The 23,308-nt window shown below is 41.8% G+C and overlaps 1 protein-coding gene across 1 annotated transcript; it reads right to left on the reverse strand.

The window, feature by feature from the left end:
* Positions 1–4,004: 4,004 nt before the first annotated feature.
* LARP7 (La ribonucleoprotein domain family, member 7) lies at positions 4,005–22,606 on the reverse strand. The gene is made up of 12 exons (XM_009079743.1): positions 22,399–22,606; positions 21,127–21,227; positions 20,940–21,023; positions 19,011–19,175; positions 18,426–18,534; positions 17,381–17,770; positions 16,771–16,900; positions 14,484–14,632; positions 13,619–13,731; positions 10,995–11,154; positions 9,002–9,093; positions 4,005–4,480 (listed from the first exon to the last, which is right to left on the reverse strand). Exons 1-12 carry the CDS (start codon positions 22,604–22,606, stop codon positions 4,400–4,402), a joined length of 1,782 nt encoding a protein of 593 aa, XP_009077991.1. The 3' UTR covers positions 4,005–4,399.
* Positions 22,607–23,308: the final 702 nt, after the last annotated feature.

Consider the following 23,308-nt stretch of genomic DNA (forward strand, 5'->3'; position numbering starts at 1 on the left):
TAGGACCAAATAAGTGGAGTTCCCAACCAACAAAGCAAGAAAGGAGGAGTTAAAAAGAGAGGGAGACTGTTTCCCTAAAGACAAGATTCCAACCCAGCCACAGGCAATGCTTTCCCAGCTGTGGTAAGATACTTGGGACAAGGAATGGGATATGAAATACAGCAGAGGAGTGGTAATCAGGGCACCTGCAACAGGAGATGGTGCCAAATTCAGGAGTAAAAGCTGCAAAACAGCTCTGTGTGCTTCTCCCTGCTGGAAGCTGCAGCTGACCCACTGTCACTGCAGCTGTACCTATATATAGCTGTACAGAGAGAGATATGGATATAGAAACACATCTACAGATGTAGTCTAAGCCCAATTAGGCTGCACAGCTGCATGTTTCAACACCCAAATAACTTTAGATGTTTTGCCTCTGATTGTAACTGTGTTGTTCTGTTTTTTCCACCAGTATAAGAGCACAGCTGAAAGCAGAAGGGTTCCAGACATGCTTGTGGCAAGGAGGTGATGAGGGAGTTGGAGGAAAAAGGGTTCACCTTTATTGTGACAAAGAGAAAAGGAATGGGCAGAAAAGGAAGACAGAGAAGGAAGATTATGCAAATCAGTAGGAAAAGGGAAATTAATTCCCTTTTGCTTTGTTTTTTTTTCAAGTGGCTCACTGTGTTTTCTCCACAGTTCTGCTTTTACATCAAAAAGCACTTCTGGTGTAAACAGAGCTCAGCCAACAGGCCAAGTGCACTTTGTATTTGTGCATGTGGAAAAGGCTTTCTAGGCTAAACCTTGCAAGAACTTACTTACTGAGGCACCAGCCACGATGGGCAAGGTCTGAAGGAGTCTATTCCCAAAATAGTCACCAAACACTACACAAAGCACAGGTATAAAAAGCCACTTTTCATCACAGAACCACATTTCAGTGTGTAGCAGGTAAAGGAGAGGAAACAAATACCAACCATGACGGGGAAAACAAGGCAAAACAAGGAGAAAATCACATAAAGGACTGAGGCAAAAAGTTTTTCAACCATGTCTGCTCCACACATTATTCACAGGGTGGGAGAACTGGGCCATTCTTTTGCCTACAAATATATGTATCAGGCTTTGTCTATGTAATCAGCCAGGGTGTGACACACAGCCAAAGACACTGGGTGCAGAGCTGCCTCAGGGTTGTGCCTCCAGCCCAGGAGAGCTGGAACAGCTTTGCCCTCTGCTGGTCAGAGCTCCTGTGGGGTCACCACAAGGTACCTCAGCCCGGCCCAGGCAGGACCTACTGTTCCATGGGCACCCCTTTTCCCTTTCCCCCTCCTCTCCCATTTGTTTTCTCCCTCGGGCGTTTGTTTGGGTCCACTCAGAATGACACAAGAACACCAGTGACTAGGCACTGTTTGTCCAGCACAAATCCAGTCACCTTGGCAACAGGAAGCAAAGCATTCCCAGATCCCCCTGCCTTCCTTTTCCCTCGGTTTTGCAGGGATGAATAGGAGAGCTGGGCTGGCTCTGCTGAGAGCTAACAACAACTTGTGGGCTGCCAAGTCACTGGAGAATTGGCAACTTCCTTGCACCCTCCACAGCAACATCATCGCTTGTAGGTGAGGTAACTGCATTGCTCTCTCACTCAGCCACATCTCAAAGTCACCCAAGCATCCCTTATCTAATTATTTTGCCAGCACTGTGCAGCATTATTCCCATGATTTAATCCTGCCTGAGATCATTAGGCACTATGGGACTGTTAAGTAAGCAATTATGACACTGACCTGTGTTTTTGGGGGGACCTGGGCAGGGAAATGTCTTTGTCATCTACCAGAGGGTAATTTGCTAAGCTGATTTAGAGCCTCTCTATAAAAAAAAAGTAATTTGCTTACCTGTTGCCTTTCAAGGATGCTTTAAAGTCTGATTTAAACTAGGACATGAAGTACATCTTAAGGAAAAAAAAAATCAAACACACAAAACACCAATATCAGTTGTATAAGGTAAACCAGGCAATGTTAAATCACAAACTCAGTACCAGTATCGTATGTGATCTCTGCCCCCCCCCCCCCCCGAATTTTTGCTTCCTCCAGGGGACAGTAAGATGAGGACAGTCCAACTTAAACATTAAGACAAGGTGCAAAATCAGATCTAAGAAGGACTTTCTACACTGCAGGGACAAGTAGAAAGGGCAATGGGGTTAGCAGCACCATGCTGTGAGCCACCAGCTACTGAAATCTGCAGGTCCAGTAGTCCTGGAGTATCAGGAGTGTGGACGTTCCACTAAAACCAGTCCACACAGAGTCTGCAGCTCGTGGAAGAGAGGTAAAAATATGAGTGCTAAAAATAATCTCATATTTAGCTCTGTGCTGGGTCAGGAAGAGCAGGATCAATGCTGGTTCTGCTCCAGGCAGATCTGTGTGGAACGATGTTCTCTCAAAACACTCAGGGCAGACACAAACATCAGCAGAAACAAATGAGCATGCCAAGGTTGTGAATTCCTATAATAAAATGTATTTCTTGGGGGGGGGGGGGGGAAGCATAAAAGGAAAAGGCACTCTTAGAAGTTCCTAGAGGTCAAATACAAAGTACCTTCAGGGATGCAACTCTTGGGATGGTAGAACTCAACAGCTAAACTCTTTCTTCTTAGCAGATGTCAACAGAGAGAGAGATAACAGCAGCAGAAAATAACTGTTACGCACATTCATGACAAAAAACCCCCAAACATATATAAACCACTCTGGCATACTTGAGAATCCATCTAGGCCATCCTGTCCATTCCTGACTTCTGAATTCAGTGGCAAAAATCTGTTACTAACTTCTTCAGGAATCACTAACACCACTGCTGAAGCAGATTGCTGCACTGATATGGAAAAGAAGGAAAAGAAAACTGATGTTTATGTGTAAAGAGTTAACCTGTGTAAATACGGAAAAGGGCAGAAAGGTGATTTCTGTGTTCAAATCAGGAACTATTAATAACGGAGCCAAACTCCTGCATTTAAGCTTCTGCAATTCTGTTCCACTCTGCACCAGACATAAAATGAATCATTTATGGCCTGAATCATTTATAATGTGGATATACTTTGGACTGAAATGAATTTCAGCAGCAAAATCCCAGACATCTTACCCAGAGTTGGCTGTTGGGTTTATTTTTTCCCCTTCATCACAGACATGGAAAAAGGAATCTGTCTTGCAGGCAAGAAAGGTAATAGGTCTATTGGATCAGATGCCTAAAGACATTCATTGATCAATTCTTTTCAGTGTTAGGTATGAAAACTGCTCTCTATTGTGCTATCAGATAACTCACCTAAAATGAGAGTCAAAGATTTAATAATAAGGGATGAAAAATGCTGCAATTGGGCTGAACATCCAAATACTGAAGTCCCCAAAACAGCACCTCAGCCTTCCCCCCTTTCCCCTGCTCTCCTCTGGGAGCAATCATCCACACACAATTTCCAGGAACCATTAACAAGCTCTTCCCCTGCAGCCCCGAGAGTTTGTGCCTTATCTTGCACTTTTCCCCTCTGTATTCCTGTTATCTTCGATCTGATCACTGCTATTCCCCCTTCATGGAGCTATGCTAATCCTTCCCATTCCCTCCCTTCCCTCCAGGCGCCTTAGTCATTCACAAGTACAACTTCGGATACAATTCCTGACTTAGCTTTAGGTTATTTTGTTGCTTTTGCGTTGAAATATTGTCAGTCTACAATGACATCCTTTAAATCCATTGAAATCATCATCTTAACTTGATCACTTCTCTGCAAGCGAGAACTACTCCTGGAGCTAAGTGCAACCACATGTACCAAGGCAAGAGGTTCTTATTCCTTCCTCTGAAGATTCTTCTAAAAGAAAACAAGTCTAAATTCAATTTAAAGTGTAATTTATACAGGTAAATTTTATCCCAGACTCACATTTCCTGTCAGCCTTAGCCACTTGAAATCACATGAAAGATTATTCTCCTGCATTTTGGAACAGCTGGATGGAGCAAAGAGAGGCCTAGAGTGATGTATGTAGCATTACCCACTTTTATTATTCACAGTGTCATCAAGAAAATGGAAGAATTAGAGAGGAACAAGTCAAATATTTTCTCAAGCATTTTATTTTAGAACCTAGTGTATAAAACTTCAACATACAAAAGAAAAAACAACCCAAAACCAAACAAAATAACAGAACCAAAAAAACCCCCCAAAAAACCCAAACCAGAAGTGAACTAAAGCAACATCTCATAATACACATGTTCCAGAAAGCTTTACCTAAAGGCTCAGAAGCAGTAAAACATTCAGCCTAGTTAAAAATGGGGGTCAGAACCATCTTCATAAGTTGCAGTCTGCAGAGTTATGGCTCCAAGGGCCTGGGTTGGTTTGCTGTAAGCAGTGGTGCTTGTGGGGCTGGTTTTGGTTGGTTTTAAATACCTACAGTTCACTTCCAACATCAGTCCTGGTTAGTTATCATCAGTGAAGCGAATGTGTCTGCTGGTTTGTTGGGTCTTTTCAAGTCTTATCCTCTCAGCTTTAGCAATCAGCTGCAAACAGGGAAAATATTGGGGAGAATTAGAGGAAAACTCTGTTGGTCTTTATCTTATAATCATGAAGATATTATTCAGATCTACCAAACTTCCTAAGAAAAAGCTTACCTTTGAACACTTGAGCTAACCTGGACATCTCTCAAAAATAAATATAATTTCAGCATTGCTTCAGAACTGTATCTTTTATTCCATCCCTTCTTCCTCCCAACATGGCTGAACAGAAAAAAACCCCAATTTCAAACCCCTAAAACACAGTCTCATACAGTCAATTAAAGAATTCTACCCTTGTATTGGATTCATTTTGTTACTGATGTAGGAAAAACAAGGTTAGACCACACACACACAAAAAAAAAGTGGTTTAGGGATATTGTGGCATTTTAAAAAGGAAAAGATCTCCACACACTCAGCACACCACACAGAAACCCACACAGCAGACACAAACCCCACACAAGAAGAAATACAAACCCACAGAAAAACCACACACAGGAATTAAAAAAACCTCACAGAAACAGCACACAGGAACATATACAAATACACAAACCCACTGAAAACATACACAAACCCCACAGAAACAAACAAAAAAAAACCCCAAAACCCAAACTACACAAGAACAAGCACAAAAATCCACACAAGAACACACACAAAAGCTACAGAAACCACAAAAGCCCCACAAACTCATACAAACCCACAAATAACCCACAAGAACCCCCAAATCACCATAGTAATAAACACATACACGAAGCACACAGTGCCACAGGGACACACAAAAAGGCACATGGAGGAACCACACAAGCCAACACATGAACACACCTAAAGGTACATACAGAACCCACAGAATTCACCCGAAGGCACATACCAAGCTCACAAAACCCACCAAACCCCACACTCAAAGGCTCGTACAAGACCCAGAAAACCCACCACAAGAATACACAGAAACACACACATACAGCAGCCACAAACCACCACAGGAACCACAAACCAACAGAAGAAACCACAGAAAAATGCCCTCACACACACACCACACAAAACCCCACACTAAAACACAGACAAAACCCTAACACACATACAAAACCCACACCAAAACCCAACCAACCAAAACCCAAATGCAAGGAAGGGGCCAGGCTGCCTAGTGGGAATGAAAAGGGACACTTGTTCACTGATCAATCCAGTAAAGTTTGCTAGATTTGAACAATCTGACCAATAAACCAACTTATTTACTACTTCTGCACATGACTGTGGTGGCTGTGTCCTGCAGACAGCACATCCTGCCCTTCCACAGCATGGCAGGACACGGCTCCAGCTGCACTGGCTGTGGCATTCAGCACTTCAGACCTGCTCAACCACTTTCCAGCAGTAAAAAAAAAAATCTAAAGATGTAACCAAGAGTAACTTTTACTCTCTGGGATCTAAAAGAAGTCGACTTAGAAGAGTTCAGTGCCAAGGGGAAGTGAGGAGTGCAATGGTTTACTCCAACATATGGGATGGGAAGGACAAACAGAGGAAGGGAAGCTCCAAGACATGAAGAGCTCAGTGAGTGTTTCTGTATCAGCACCTCAGAATTTGCAAGAGGCCTCAAAGATTCCCATTTCCAGCTTCTCAGTCCATATTGGATTAGTACCTAAGTACAAGCACACCACTACTCATGTCTCCAACCAGATATCCAGCCCTTCCATGGACACCAACAGCACAGAACCAGGGAAAGTGCTTGTGCTCTGCAGTGGGACCACAGCCAGGGAAGGGCCCAGAGCAAGGACACAGCCCCCAGCACCACCACAAGGGACCAGTGTGGGCTGTGCCCAGGCATTCCCATTATCCTCCTACCCCACATATTCTGTCAATTATTCCACCCTTTCTCAAACACCCAGTTCTCACTTCCTCACCAAATACCTTTCACTTCTACCACCCCTCCCACCCTCTGGAACTTCCTCCTTCCCTCCGTGAAAGGAGGATACGAGGTGCAAACAGCTTCTCCCCCCAGGAGACAAGGATCCAAGTGGGAAACTGCAGGCACTCACGCCTTGGCTTTGGGAATGGGAGACTCCAATCAGTCTGGAGTTTAAGGTCACAGACTGATGAATTGGTTCAGGTTTGAATAACCTGGCACTGCCCTAAAAAGCAGTTCTGGCAGGAAGGTTTTCCAGCCCTATCAGTAAATCACTGAGGTGGTTTTATCAGGAGCTGAAGGACAGACAAAGGAGAAGATGGATTTGGAGGGGTGACAATGTACGACCAGCCCTGGGGGAAGCCTGACATTGAACAACTTAATCACTCCAAAGGATGGCCACAACTTAATCACAATTTCTGGGGAACCTTGGGATAACCTGTCTCTTTTGGATATAGAGTTTATTATAGGAACTATGCCAGAGAAATAAAATCTCTTCCACATGCTTTTGGTTTTGGGGGTGATTTTTGCTCCATTAACCTGCTGAGGCAACCCTTAATCCTTACCCTGGCCTGTCACAGGAAAGACAACTTGGAGTTTTTTACCTAACAGCTGGAAAAGAGGCAACTTAAACTCCCTAAAGTTGCACCCAGAAGCATCTCTGTGCTGCCCGTGCGGAGATGCAACTTGTGCATTTCCACACTAATGGAAAGTATAAGATGCTGTCTTAATTCCAAGCATAAAGCAGCTAACAGGCAAATGCTTCTCTTCGAAGAGAGGCCTTGTAAGGGATCTGAAAACCTTTTGAACACAACAGATCTTTACAAGATGCACTAATGGAATATTTTACTGTACATGTTTAATTATGAATAATTTTATAACTTTTTTCTTCCTCTTATTGCGACCTTCAGAAGAAATCACCTTGTGAGTACTCAGGAAGAATTCTCCAAGATTAAAATATGAATGGATAAAGAAAGAAACACTTATTTTTGATTATCCATCTCTAATTCGGAAATACAGCCTGGCAGAAAGCAAGGAAAGGGTTAAGAGCCGCTGACTGCAGCGACACATTCCTGTCTTGATGCTTTGCTCAACAGCTTTAGCATTTAAATAGCATTCCCTGAGCTTTGAAGTTCACACCTCCAGGAGTTCCAAGGTGATGGGCAGGGGGGAGGAGCAGGAGTTGGCATCCCTGCTGCTGCCATTGTTAGGCACAACCGAGACAGTTTGTATTTGCAAGGCTCGATGAGGTACATTACTGCCCAATTTAGCCCGGGTTGGTCAACAAGTAACTTCAAAAGATGAGGAACAGCAAGTTGAGAGCAAAGGCTCCTATACAGTCCAAATTAAAAGTCCAAGGTGCCACTGGTTTAAAGAAGTTAAAGTACACGAAAAAAGGGAATAACTGGCAGCAAGGAGTAAAATGCTTTAAAGCTGCACAGTTTTCACATTCCCTTTTTGCTCATATTAAAGAGTAATGGCTCAAGTCAACGCCACGTTTAGGCTTTTAAGAAAATTAAAGCAATTTGGGCAATTTTTGATGTACAACTTTGCTTAAGAGAACTCGTTTGTCTCCAGGATCTCTGAAAGAATCTTCAGACAAACAGGATAAGACATGCAAAATCTGCCTTGGACAAGAGGAGGTTTTGACCTGCACAACTACTGTTCCTTTAGCTCAATGAAATCGTTATTTTCAGTTACCTATGTAAAAACAAGAAATTTTTCGCTGTTTTGTGCATCACTGGAGCATTCAGGACACAAAGAGTCTCCAAAGGCAGCAGCAAATCATTCAGGTCAGATGATTGTGAGGTTTTGCAAGCCACAGCAGAAAGGTTGGGGGCAAAGCCAACTCAGAACCTTATCTGCAGTGTGCTTGTGTGTGTGAAGTCAACTGGCCATAAAACCTCTAGAGACACTCCTTGGCTCCTCTCTGCTAGGTCAGGGATCTGACAGGCTTCCTCAAGGAATCCTTCATGCCCCGAAGGGTCTTCTGGGGCAGGAGTGGAGGCTGGAGCCTGCAGGTTCATTGCAACACTCTCTCCATACTGTGGCCTGACAGGATCATCAAGGTCAAGGCTGGACAAGCTCAGTTTGGATGTGGAATCTGTACAGCTAGGGATGCTCCCAGCAGCATTCAGCTTTGGCTGGAGCAGAGCACAGTCACAGTAGTGCACACTCTTGACTACAGTGGGAACACACCAGTATTCAGTAGATAGTGAGGAAAATTAGATTTATTCTCAAGAAAAGCATATTTTTTGGGATAAAATTAAGGAATTAAGAATATAGAACTAGACTTATTACACGAGGTCAAATGAAGACTACTTAACTTTTTAATGAGCTCACCCAGACAGGGTCTGAAAGGAAATGCAGCTTACAAATTAACTTCAGGCTTTTAGTCAAGAACTTCACTTTCCCGGATTGTCTTCATAAAGACCAACCTTGCACTTTTCAACTGGTCCAGGACAACCACATTTTCTCCACTTTGTAGCTGTAAAACCCTTCTGCAAAGCCAGCAGAAAGTGATTTACCAGGATTAAATACAGAGCTAAACACTAAAGTGTCAAAACCCATGGACCTACACAGAAATAGAGCCATGTTTTCACGGCTGGACAGGAATTAACTGGATTTGCCATTACCTTCTCAGTGCCTCTCTTCTTTTCTCTGGGCTGGTTGAGCTTAGCTTGTCTGTCTACTAAAATCTTCTGCCAGTAACGTTGTTCGTTGTCACCTTGAGGGGAAAATGGAACATTGAGGCACATGAACACAAGTTGTACAGACAAGTAGATGCAGTGTGAGGATGTTCTGATGAGGAGGAATCTTTTCCAATAGAAACCCCACAAGCTTTTCCCCATCAGTATTAAATTCCCCAGTGACAGAAGTCATACAACGTTGCACTCTGCAGAAGGAGCTCAAGTTCCACCTCAGCACTCAGAGACCCTAAGATTCACTGATTTACTCAACCTCTGACTCATTTTCAACAACTACCAAACAGGAAAAAAAATCATTACTCTAAGAGCAACTGAGATTGTTTTGTTTCATCAAAACCTCTGTCTGGGGACGCCAGGGGCCCTCAGGAACACTTGAACATGGGCTGCTCTTGCAGCAGTTTGCCACTGTTTGCTCTGGTTTGTGATGTAACTGTCATGATGGGAATCATGTTGCACAGTCTCATCGTTGATCTTTAGCTAGAGGGAAGTTTCTGAGTGATCTTGGAAAATATTCCTGAAAAAATTAACACCCAAACACAATCACAGACACTTAGTGTCTTGCCACGTGAAAAGCTGAAGCTGTTTAGTCAAAGTCAAATCCTGAGGAGAAAAATATTACTGGGAAAGCTTTAAGCCCTTCAGTAAGGAGCATTAAAGATCCTTATTCTTCTTCTGTCTCACCTACCACCATCAGAAATCTTTACACTGAGTCACTTGTGCCTTCCTGGGAAGCTTTTCCATTCTCATTTCTATGAGCCAGTTGGGAAAAAATAAATCTTAAGACTATGAATGGAATGCTCCTACAGTGTACTACTTCTAATCTACTCCAGCACTCTTTCATGTAAGGATACAAAATCGGGGACAAACACACACAGAGCACACACAACTGTAAAATGCCAAGTTGGAAGGTGTTTCTGCATCTCTGGAACACATTGGAGACAAATCCATCTCCAAATGACATTAGCAGCATTCACTGAGTCTCAAACTGTAATTAACTTGGGTATTATCATGAAGGTTAATGCTCCCATTAGAGCTTTTCCTTCTGCAGCCCTTAATTGATGTTTTGGGGAGCTTACAACCCTGCAAACATGTAACTGAGCCCTGTGTGGGGATCTGTGCAGGCCTGGGGTAAAATGTTTAAATAGACACAAGAGAACCTCATCTGGATTATTTTACCTGTTATTTTTTTTTGCACATTTAGAATTTTCAGTGCTTGTCTGGAATTTAGAAGTTCCATAAATACACTAACTTTGAGAGATTTCCCCTTTTTTTCTACCCCTTGATTCCATAAGGAGGTTTCTCTGCACTTGAAAACTAACACAAGTTTAATACAAGATAGGAAATAATTGCATAAAGAAATGACACACATGAAAATGAAGTTCCAAAGTAGAAACAGGAATCTTTTTTGTGTGTGTAAACACAATTGAACAAAAAGGCTTAGTGTGGCCTAAGCTACTCAACTTCCTGAAAAATAAAAATGACTTAGAAGGCAAGTGCTAAACCCAAGCCAAAAGCATCCATGCTGTTAGATCCTTATCCTGTTGTTTCACACCTCAGGATTTAACTCTTCCTTGAAAATTCTTTGGCATCATCAGAATGTAATATATTCATACAGCTGAAATGTGAATCAAGTTCTATAGTTCTGGAAGAAGTCTATAGCCACTGGAAGGAAATAAATTTTAAAAGAACAGAATTAAGTTGATAACGAAGCAAAAATCACAATTTTGCTCTAACAGAGGCACAAAACCCTTCAGAGTTTTAGCAATTTCACCGTAACTGCAAGATAAGAAGACTCACAGGAAAAAAAATGGACTTTCCCCCAAGATACCTAAATATATCCCTGAGTGCATCATGTGAAATGATCTTTTTCACAGTACTTAAGTCTTCTGCTGTACTTTCAATAAAAAAGAAAAAGCCTTACCAGTAAGAATTTCGAATTTCCAGTTGTTTTTGATCTGAATTTCTTTGTATGATCTCATGACCAGCTGTGCAGCCTCAGGAGTCTTGAATCGGACGTGACACTCCGTGTCTCCCTCCAGCATGTCCACATAAGCCACCTCAGCCAGCACTGCCAGAGCATCCTGTCAGAGCAAGAGAGACAACAGACCATAAATCACAACGAAAAACACACACAGAGTGCCTTTTGGACCCTTGCATTTGGAGGTCACTAACATTTTCAAGAAGGTCATGAAGTAGGAGGCACTGACTCAACGTGATGGTTTAATCCATCAATCTCTTGTCAAAGAGTTCTGATTTAATGTGTTTTTGTCAGGAGATTATAAGTGGGTTCTGATTTATGAGCCCACAACATCCACACGTCTCATCCTGCCCTCCAAGAACAACTTAAAGCAGTAATAAAGCAGATACATATGGAAAAACAGTATAATTTTGCTTAATGAGCTAATTGTATCAACAATTTTCCATGTCAACGGATTTCTTTCTGAAATTATGTATGCTCTAACACCAATCAATGCTGGTCCAACAAAGAGGTAACAAACTTCATTCCACACATTAAATACACCCAAAACAGCTCATTTGAGAAATGAATAGCAGGAAAGCAAATCTTTCCATCTTCATCAAGTGACCTCTGCCTGGAAATTTTCCCCGAGAGCTGAAGGAAGAAGAGTCACAAATGCTCTTGCAGATGAAGTACTTGACTTGTAATTCCTGATGCTGGTCCAACAAAGAGGTAACAAACTTCATTCCACACATTAAATACACCCAAAACAGCTCATTTGAGAAATGAATAGCAGGAAAGCAAATCTTTCCATCTTCATCAAGTGACCTCTGCCTGGAAATTTTCCCCGAGAGCTGAAGGAAGAAGAGTCACAAATGCTCTTGCAGATGAAGTACTTGACTTGTAATTCCTGTCCTGCATTCTAGTCAATTTTGTTCACAGCAGGCAGCTGGGTAGGATGCTTCTATTCAGGGATCACACACTGCTTTTAACCCTCCACAACCAAGAACAGGCCTAAACCAAGACCAAAGTCAAGTGACAACACTCTTGGGATCATCTGAGAGCCAAGAGCAGCTACCTGCCAGCCTTATTCTGCTATCCCAAAGTCATGGAAAACTACAACCCAATAGTTCCCTGGAGTTGGCAAATGTTATGATCTCTGAGAAGCACCTTAAGAGCAAAATATGGAAGCAGTGCAGTATAAGACGTGAAAATGATTTGTAACTAGTCTGCCAAGGCTTCTGCAGTGTGTGGAAGGTATTAATCCTGCCACGCATCCAGAAATACAGGTCAGTTCAGGAGGTTTAAGGAAAAAAAGCCCTAGTAGCATTGCTTTGTGGCTGAGAGGTCAGGAACACAGCGAAGCCAGGCCAGGTTGAAGCTCTGCCTTTGACATAGTTACACAACTAATAAGGCCAGAAAACAATAAAGAGTTAGTGTTCTGCTTTTTTAGGAGTAGATCTTCATGTTTAGCTGTGACACCAAGTGAACACAGGAAGGTGTCTCCTGCAGTCCACGGGGCCCTCAGAGCTTACAGGGATAACTACCACCAATACAGTGAGCTGAGCTAAGGCTGAGTAAGTTCAAACTCTACCATCACTTGTTTTCCAGTGAAAGAGTCTCATCTCGCCGAGGTTTAAGCCTCCCACATTTGCAAGCAGCCACTTCCTCAGAATGGCCTCCTCAATTATCAATACAGACTGATAAATCACCTCAGAAATCCCACTTTGAACTACTCCTAACTGGTCAGGAGATTTATTCCAACCTGAGTTAGAGTTGGTTGAATTCTTTCCAGCTGTTCTTCATCCAAAAGTGCAATTTGTGAGACAATGTCCTGTGTCACACACAATGTGAAAATGCCTGTCCTTTCCTTTGGAAAACTTGTAATATTTCCATTTCAAAAGGATGAGGCTAAAACCTGCTATTTTTCCTTGAAATAATATATTTAATGTGGGAAACTTTCATGTCATGACATCACACCAAACTGAGGGTATCCTAAACCTTTTCAAGAGAAATTCTTTAAAGAGAACTTTTTAAAAGAAAAAACAGCATTTGCCATGGGAGAAAAGCGGGTGATGGAACTGACAAGCTCTGCTGCTCCCACTCTCCCTGAAATGGAGTTTTGTAGTTGTAAAAGTCCCACTAAAAGACAAAGAGAACTGGTTTTTCCTGCAGAGAGTATTTCCCTGTCCCCAAATCCGTTTCATGGCAAAAAATCCCAATAAACCTTTATAGATTTCTTACAGTATGAGCGACATATGCAGAACACTGCATCAGTATCCAACTCCCCTTTACAATGGGGAAGCATTACTCATCCTCTAGAGAATTCGTTATTTTGGTCATTATTTTCACCACAAACTTGACATTGCTTGAAGCACACTGAAGCCCTGTTTTCTCTTTGAAAGGTCCTATTTTGCCTCTGTAAAACCTGCCATTAGCAGCTCCTGGGGAAGAATCTGTACACAGCTCCTGGCCAAACAGATAAAATAAATCCCTGGGACTGCGTAAATGCTGTTCCATATTCACACATTTGCGGGGCAGTGAGAGAGGAAAGGCTAACAGCTACCCTGAGGTTACAAAGGCATTACCTTGATCTGCTTCCTGCCCGGCAGGGGCTCAGTGCTAATGATCTTCACAATTACTCCGCTGACAAACTGAGGCCCCATTGTGTTGGCCTTGGCAGGAGGGGCACAGTCTTCAGCTACTCGAGTCAAAAACAAGGGAGAAAACCGGAAGGAAAATGAATTTTTCACATTTATCAGGTTGAGAAACTGAAAATGTTATGAAAGCACATCAGGAAGATGATGTAAACAAGCTTCAAATATTATTACTGTGGGTTAAGTTGTTTTCTTCTTTTTAAGCCAAGGATCAAGACACCACAGGTTAAAGTAAATTTGGGCACAACAGAAAGAAAAAAGCTTCAAGACAAAAGTCTTAGAGCGCTTTTTAGAGGGTTTTCTTAGAAAAAAAACCCCAATTCCATATCTGAAAAAAAGTAGAAACTTCACTATGAAATTTAACATAATATGACTATGAAATTTAACTAAACATAATTACAAAGCTCCTTTTCACCGGTTGCAAACTGGGTTTTACTGCCCTTGGAGAACTTGTGTTGTCAATCACTGCAGGTAGAGTTAAGCCTAAGCAAATCAGGTCCGAGCTACACCATTAAAATCCTGATTTACCTCTCCTTAAGAATTACAGTTAACCACAAAAAAAATCCTTAAGCCTGAGAAGAGCTACTGGCATGTGCTGAAATTATTACTTGTTTCAGCCTTCATGAAACTCCTTAGTCCTAAATCTATTTAAATATGGAGGATTTGCTTCTCATACCTAACATTCAGAGACAACACCAACACTTTACAATGTTTAGAATGTTTCTGCAAGATCAGGGCCGTGCATCCCTTCTGGGTACTAGAATCATGCAGAAACCAAGGCAAACCCCAGGATTACTTCTGTCATTCTCATGTTTCTGCACACAAGATTCTGTTTCCATCTCACCCATAGACTCAGGTTTGATCTGAGACATCGTTTTCTTCAAGGAGGCCATGCTGGCTTTCTGCAGGGCCAAATATTCCTGCTTCAAATCCATCCATTCCGTCCTGAAAGCAGCAACAAAAGCACGAGAGGTTAGTTTTAAACAAGAAAATAATGTTTAGGAACTTAACAAGACAAAAGAGTTGACAAACAGCTTGAGGAGGACGTGGTGAGCAGTGCAGATCATTCTTCCATTAGAGATTTTCCTGCATTTTGGTCAAACGAAAACTTATCCTATCTGCACGTTATTAGTTTGCTTTGAAACTTAACATCAACCTATAAATCAAAGATGTGAGTTCCAAATTTGTTTTGCATATTCAGCACACGGAAGAGATTAGTAAAGTATTTTGACAGAGCACAAATTCAGAGTTAGCTCACTGACCTTGTGTCACTATATGAAGAATCTCTCTTTTTCCACAAAAATCACTGATGAAAAATCAACAACTGGTTAAACCCACCAAAACTCTCCTGAGATAAGGACATTCCTCACTATTCAAATGCATTTTGGTTCCAAAATCTCCCCCATGGCAGGGACTTATGTATTTACATCCATTTAGCATGGAGATGTCTCTGCAAACAGCCCCAGCTTTGCTCCAGAGCTACACAATGCCCACGGTGCCACAGTGAGAACGACTCATTGTTCCCCTAATCTGTGCTATCAAACGAGCTGATAGAGGGTTTTTCAAGAGGAGGATATCTTGTGGTAATGGTTTTAGCTGTTAACATTGACAACTGTGGACTTCAAAAAAAAAACAGTGGGAAGGACTCACCCAGGATCATACCTGCTCAGCGCAGCAAAGGCATTGAAATGACAAAAGAGCCACGAAATGGTTCTTGGGAGATAAAACGGCCACACCAGCCCAGGGCAAGGCCTGGTATAAATATAAGCTCAAGGAGGGAGTTATTACCTTGACTCGCAGCGAGAGGACACCATGGGCAATGAGTCGGGTACGTATTTCCAATGCTTATACTCTTATATTTTTATGACTACTTTTGCTACAGCTGACTAAAACTTAACTATTTAAAACTCTGTTTGATGCAGTTTGCTCACAATTTCGGTGAAGAGGACAAGCACCAGCAATAACTTTTGGGTTTTTTTTCCTCCTGGACCCCTTTTACTTTAACATGGAGGTGCTTTCTGTGATATACAAAAAGTAAGTGCTTCCATGTTTTAGTAGAGGTGAATCCTGATCACAATCCTGAAGCAACACCCGGAATTTTCCTTGGGTTTTTGTCTACACTTGGGAAGAATTTTAGATCCTGGAAAAGCAAATGGAAGAATTTTTGATGTGATCAAAACTTCTAAAAGAACTAAAGTGATTTAAGTGATTTTTTAACTTTCAAGGACTCCCTTTGCTTTAACATGGAGGTACGTGCTGCCTAAAAAAGTAAGTGCTTCCATGTTTCAGTGGTGGTGGATCCTAATATTCCAAGGCTTCTTACAGCAATGTAACTGCTGTATCACTGCATTATCAGAACTATGTATGTGCTTTGTGTGGGTTACTATTTCTTCACAGAAGGACCCCCACGACTTAAATGTGGATGTACTTGCTTTGCTCCTCAATAGTAAGTGCTTCCATGTTTTAGTGGTGGTGTATCCTTTCTCCCAACAACTCTCTTGCCTCAAAACAACCCCAAAATGGCATTTCTATAGAAAACACAACGTTGCAGCACAAGATGGGAAGGACCCCCTCGACTTTAACATGGGAGGTACTTGCTGGATGCCTCAAAAGTAAGTGCTTCCATGTTTTAGTTGTGGTGACTCCTGTGAGCCCAACAGTTTGGACTAAACTCTACATCAGGAAGACTTGGGAACTCTGCTAAGTGAACTCTTTTGGCTGCAGGCTAATACTGTTGCTAATATGCAACTCTGTTGTATAGAAAGTGGAATTGCACTTTAGCAATGGTGATGGACTGTCAGATACAAGACTCATTCCAAAGGCTGGAAAATGTTTTGACTGAAATAAATTTTGTGATTCTTCAGCAATAAAATAAAGGATGCAAAATGTGAAAATTTCCTGTATCCGACTCTTAAACACTCAACACGTGGTACAACGGGCAAAGTGAATGTGAACCCTATGAATTCATTCCATAATTTGTCAATAAATCCCTGACTACCCACCCCCATAAATGGAAGGACAGACATGCAAAAATTTGGATTTTGCTACCCCTTGGTCTCAGCATATAAAATTATTTAACCTACTTGGAGAGTACTCTGAGTGGAATGACTTCTTCTCCCATTTTGTGCCTTTCTTTGTGCTTCTTCTTGTGTTTCCTTTTGGCTTTGGAAAGGGATGTGTCTTTCTTGTCTTTGTCTTCTACAGCAGAAACTTCTACCAATTCCACAAGAAATAAACACAAGTTAAAAGATGAATCAATAAAATGACACTTGGCACTTAACCATTTGCAGCCATTGAGTTTATACTCTTTCTTGTCACTAAATGTGATTCCAATGTAGGTTTTCTTATCTCCTGTAAAAACCTGGGATCATCTGATTTTCCCCTTTGTATTATAATCACCCTTATCTAGGTCCCTCTGCTGTCTCCCTTTGCTCTGTGAACCCACACTTCACTCAGCTTCTATTGGTATCAACTTCTTTTACTTTTGATTATATTTACCTTTGGTGTGTTGCAAGTTCTATTTTTCCAAGCAGCTCCTTGGTCTCCTGACCCTTGGTTTAAATTTAACCAAGGGGAATAAATACCACATTCCTAAGCTGGCCTAGTGCCCCCCCCCACTACATCCACCACCTATGAGAGAAATCTGCCACGTCATTCGCGTGTATGAACCATGACACTAAAACCAGATGCAACCAACTTTACCATTGGAATCTTTTATCGGAGCTTCTGTTGTTTCTTCTTTCACAGGATCAGCTTCCTCCTTTTCAACAGTTTTCTTGACCTTTCGAGGTGCTGTCTCCCCATCTCCTGACCTGGCTCTTTTTCTCTTCCCTGGCCTGCTTTCCAGGCTCACCTCGGAGCTTTCTGTCCTGTCCCATTTCCTCTTCTCCTTCTTTGAGGGCTGCCTGGGAGCCTCAGGTCCCTCCATTTCAGAGCACTCTGATGGAGTCCTGTGCCTTTTGGACTTGGGTGCTGGCTCTGTGCTGGTAGTGTTGGTGTTCGATTCCTTTGGCTCTGAAGCTGCCTGGGCATTGCTTTCCTTCTTCATTTTGGATTTCTTTTTTTTCTTCTTTTTCTTCTCTTCTGTATTAAAAAGCACAACATTTAAAACTGCCCATGATGAAACACTAGGTGAACTAACCTAAGTGAAACCACATGTCAAGACTGAAAGGTGCCTGAAGAGTGGGAAATTGTATTGCAACACAAAAACAAGGCAAAGTGTTTCAGTAATTAAGTTGCATCATAACCCTGTGATGTTGCTTTGGAAGTTACTACATGGGACTTGCTTTTTCTCAAGTAATTCTGAGTCATGCAAAGATGCTTTAAGTTTATTCCTCTGCTCATATAGGAGATTCCAAAGAGGAAGAGAGTCAAAAATCCTGTTTCTACAGTTCCACAAGGTTTGTTCTGAAATATATCAGATAATCACAAACTCTTAATTGTAATTTTGCTCTTATTTCTGTACCTTTATCTTCAATACTGAATATTTTTAGAGCAATTCATCAAATTTGTCTTGTGCTTAGATAAACTAATGATGGATAATGATGTCCAGTCTAAAAGCTGCTCCGGCAGCCTAACAGGGGCAACAGAAGAACGAAGTAGTTAAGTTCCTGATCAAGCAGGGAAAACAAAAATGGAGAAGTGAACTGGATTTTAACATAAAAAAAGCAGAAATTAATTACATTTTGGCCCTGATACAGCTTAAGGTTGACAGAGGTTCTTGATTCCAATCACTTACCTACTACAGTGCTGTTAGTTGAGTTCAGTGTAGGAACAGGTTTGTTCTTTACAGTTTTGGGGAACATCCCAGGTTTCCTCGGGGCTTCTTCTGGGGGGTTATTCAAGAACTGAAAAGGAAAATTAAAGCCACAAACACTTAGTTATTTTTATTAAGCAATTATAAAAAGAAAAGTATTATTACCTTTTAAAGAATCTCTGTCCAAGTTATAGCCAAGAGTCCTAATCACATTTCAACACATAAATCACAGTTAAACCCAGAAAATTAGATATAATCAAGTTTGGATGATGAAACTGAATGAGGAAGTCAAATAGCTATTTTACTGTTCCACAGAGATCTCTAGCTGTGTTAAAGGTGTCAAGAGTGACCAAGTTATTCCCCCAAAATATCTGTTATAGTTCTACAGAGTCTCAAAGTTGTGAACAGAACTAAAGTTTAAAGAACAGTGGAACTGACTGCAGGTCTGGGGGTAGGAGACTGGAACATAAGTCCTGCTAAGTGATGGTTTTAACTGACACTTGAGGATTTTCCCCAAGATTCAGCAGGTGAACTAACACTAGGAGCAATGTGAGCACCAGCACTCACCTCAATAGCTTTCTCTGCTTGCTCTTTAGTTTCAAACTCCACGAAAGCAAAGCCCTTGGGATCCCCTGTGCTCCTGTACCTGGGGATACTGACATATACCACGTTGCCACACTTCCCAAACACACGCTCGATCCAGCTGTGGTTCACATTCTTGGGAAGCAGCTCCTGAAAGAGAAAGAAGATGGAAGTTATGTGTGACAACAAGAAGTTTATTTAATCAGTAATTACTCTCGTTGAGAGGTTATAATGCTCAGGTGGTAAAAAGAGTGATCTGAGAAGAGATCCCTAATCATTCACAGACCTATAACACATATTACATATTTAATTTCGATAGATACCTTCTTCCTGTGACAGATCCCAAGACTTTAGCTGCAGCTGCATCTTCGCAACATGAAATATTTTGGGCAATTGGAGCAAACCTAAGTGTGCAATGTCTCAAACTAACCACTGCAAGGCACAAGGAATTTCTGATTTATCTTTTCTGCTATCACAGAAAGAATTCCTGTAGGTCAGGGCAGAGTCCATGCTGAGGAATTCCGGCTGGGAGCTGACATTTCCCAGTTAGCCCTCACAGCCTAGTTGATCAGATTCAGAGACTTTCAGATGACAAAACTGTCTCAATTCTACTCCTCTGAAGTCCTTAGTACAGCAACACCTTCTAGCAGCTTGCAGCCATCACCTCTCAGTTGCTCCATACTCCACTCCCCAACAAAAGGGAAATCCTGTCATTCCAATCTCTAACTAGACCCACCTGAACACTTCAAACCTCACTCTCAAATTCAGGCCCAAACAACAACACAGTGTTAGCAATACCTGTTTTTATTTGCTGCACTAAAACGTTTTCCTAGCAGGGAAATACTTATCACATTCAGAGAGAAAACTATTTTTTCCATGAACTTTGTCTAAGAAACATTTCTTTTGTCAAAGAAGGAATGATTAGAGCAATCCAGATAGTCCCTTATCCGGATGGGCTGAATTTTGGCCAGGATTACTGTGGATCTTCACCACAGAAACCTTGGTGCCTGCTGGAAATTACTAACTCAGCTGCTAACAGCTACAGGTATAGATCCAAACTGACATGAGTCATGAAAAGCTTTATTCAGACACAAAGGGAATTCCACACTGGCTCCAAACTGAGTAAAACTCCCCCAGGATTGAAGTATGCAACAGCTCAGCCAACAGATCTCTTCCTAAGCTACCACTCCAGAGGCTCAGCAAGGTGTCACTCAGAATGCCATGGTGAGAAGCAGCTTTTTCCCATCAGCACAAACTATTTTCATTTAAACTGAGGAATTACTCCAGTACCAACATCGCCACAGGACAGTGTGCTATTAGGAGGAGTGGTCTTAAAGCCTCCTAAAAATCAGAGTAGTTCATTCAGGCCCATTCTGCCTTTACAAGAATGAAGTTTGAGTGTTACAAAACCAGAGGCACTTGCAGTAACAAATTTTTCAAACAGACTGTACTTTTAAATTAGCTCTGATCAACTTGCAAACTCAGCTAGATCTTCTATCACAAAACTAATGAAGTCGTTATTATTACACAGCTTTGAGTATGTTAATGTAATTTTGGTACCAGTGTTGCTTCTCTAATGGCATTAACTAGAAAGCTCAGAGAACACAGCAACAGCTAAATGAAATTGCACCTTTTCTTACCAGCAGTTTGCTCAGCATTTATGGCCCAAGAAATCAGTGCATCAAGCTAACCCCTTCCTTGCCACAGCCACTTTCAGTCCTTGCTCACATCCTTTGCTTAATTCCTTTCCTCTCTCTATGCTGCCCAAGCAGCAGCAGCAGCCACTGCTCAGTCAGCCAGAATATTGATGCACAGATATTTGCCCTCTTAAAACATGAACTGCAAGGAAGTTGGTAAGTTTTCCTAGCTGGAACTAAGGATCCTGCCAGCCCTGAGGCTCACACGAGGCCTTACCACATAGACAGTTCGACTATCCACGTCCATCGGGCGCTCACCCAGCGGTTGGCGTCTCCTGATCCTGGTTCCTTCCAAGTCCAGCTAAGAATAAGGAGAAATAAGAGTTTTCCATGAGGTTATTGCCCACTTCAGCACATCTATCACTATTTTCCCAGCAAACTCAGAGCAGTGAGATGGTCAATACCTCTACAACAGATGAGCTTTTCACAGCTCGAGCTATCAGCTTCCCATCAGTAGTGAGCTTCTTCATCTTGTTGAAGGAAACAAGCAGTGAAATGTCAACATCTAGGGAGAAAAACAAGTGAAAATACCAAATCAGTGTTCTAATCTGACATTAAAACTCCAATAAGCATTGCTTTAAAACCATCTGGATGCTATGCAGCCAAATATCCACAGAACATTTTTACCACGGAAACTCAATGACACCTATATTTCATTTTCCTTATCAAAGGCATTTTGTCATTCTCCCTCCCCACTGATAACCATTGTCCTGGAAAAGAAAGGAAGCCAAACCTCCTTTCTGATGCAGTTTGACAACATAAACCCCATTTGCATTGAAAACATGCCTCTCCAGCAAGCACCTATGGGGCGTTTAGCTCAGTGCTGCCAACACAAAGAGCTGGCAACGAGTCTTGCTGCTAAAGCCTTGACAGAAAACTAGGTGGAATTAGTCTGAATATAAACATCTAATTTATATTGTTATTTTGTTATTATCTATTCTATAAAAATCTCTAGTATCTCTAGAAAATATAGGGTAAAATTTATGTAGTTATTATCTATTTTATTACGTATTCAAGGGAGCCCTTAAAAAGGGCCTTTAGAGGAACAAAACTGACCTTACAGTTTGGGGTGTGTGTCTGCCCTAAAACAGCTGATTGAACAATTATATTGACAATTTACTACACATGTACTGGCTTTTTAAGCCAAAATGTATTAGTCACTGCAGCTAATGTGTCAATTAATTCCTTCAGCAACTGGCAAACAGTTTCAGCTCCAAGCTCAACTTCCTACTGTGAAATCCAAACAGTCACACTGGAAATGGTTTCAAGAGACTCACAACATCCCTAAAGCCAAATTCACAATTTCCTATCAAACTTGTACAGAAAACATGAAAAAATATCTATAGCTAACAGCAAACCCAAGTGACACGTTAACTTTTGCACATATCTTCCCCACAAGTCAAGTCCTGGAAGTACCTCCAAGTGCAAAATGACTCCATACAAAGTTACAGAAGGATTATCAGGTGTCCCAAACAGCCATTTCTACTGCCTGGCAGATACCTCTAACTTACGGCTGGTGGGAAAGGAAAGGAATTTCCAGTACCAGCTCTGCCTCCTGAGGAGATTTCCCGCATAGAACTCCAGAGATCCACCTCAAAGTCACTTGTAACTGCAGCACAGGGAGGAAGAAAGTGAAACATGTACTGTTTACAGAAATCTATTGAATGCAAACTTACACCCATCTCTGGACTTCTCTATTTGCTCCCTGAGGAATCTGTCTTTGTGGAGATTAACATCCCCAAACCAGAAATCGACTTGCTTGGCTATGTCTGCCAACACCTGTTTCACTCTTGACCTCTTCTTCTTCTCTCTCTCCTTTTTCTGCTCAGTGCTTTCTTCTTCCATGGCTTTGTCTCTTGCTGTTTCAGCCTCCATTTCTGTCATTCTGTCAAATGAAAGGTAAATATAACATCAAGAACCAATTTTTAATGTGCAGATTTACCTCGAAAAACATAAAACCTTTTGAATGCATCAATTCATCTTCTTTTCGGTCACATTTCAGCCCTCCTTGAAAACTGCCAGTCACCACAGCACTTGATTTCACAGAGCTAAACAAAGCCCTGCTGCCAAAGAAAAATAGCAGACAGCTCGTGGAAAATTAAATTAACACCAAAATTAAAATCATTAACGCAGCAATAAGCATATGAAAGGCTTCTCAGCTCTCTGCCAAGGCGCAGCCACCAGGGAGGAAACCACCCCGACAACAGGATGGAGAAGATGGAAATGGTCTCCAAATTATTGTGCAAATCAGGCTGGAGAGCAGCTTCTCTCCCTGCTGAGAGCTCGAGATAGGAAAAGGTCAGCGATTACCTTGCAAAGATAAGGCAGGGAAAAACTCCCAGGCAAAGCAAGTTCAAGTTCCACTCAAGGAAGTTGTTCACATTCATAATCAGCAGAACTTAATGAATTAATAATCAGCAGCAACACAGTTAGCTGAGGACTACAGTGAAGGTAAACCTTCATTACGGGGCATGAAATGACCACACCAACATCTAATCATGAGTGTGGCTTTATGGACAGCACAGCTTTATTTTGAGAAGCATTTTGAGTCACTCATTGCTTGGGGTTTCCTTCCCAGGAGAGAGG

This window comes from Acanthisitta chloris, unplaced genomic scaffold (assembly GCF_000695815.1).
Source record: "Acanthisitta chloris isolate BGI_N310 unplaced genomic scaffold, ASM69581v1 scaffold11218, whole genome shotgun sequence".
In the NCBI taxonomy this organism is placed as follows: domain Eukaryota; kingdom Metazoa; phylum Chordata; class Aves; order Passeriformes; family Acanthisittidae; genus Acanthisitta; species Acanthisitta chloris.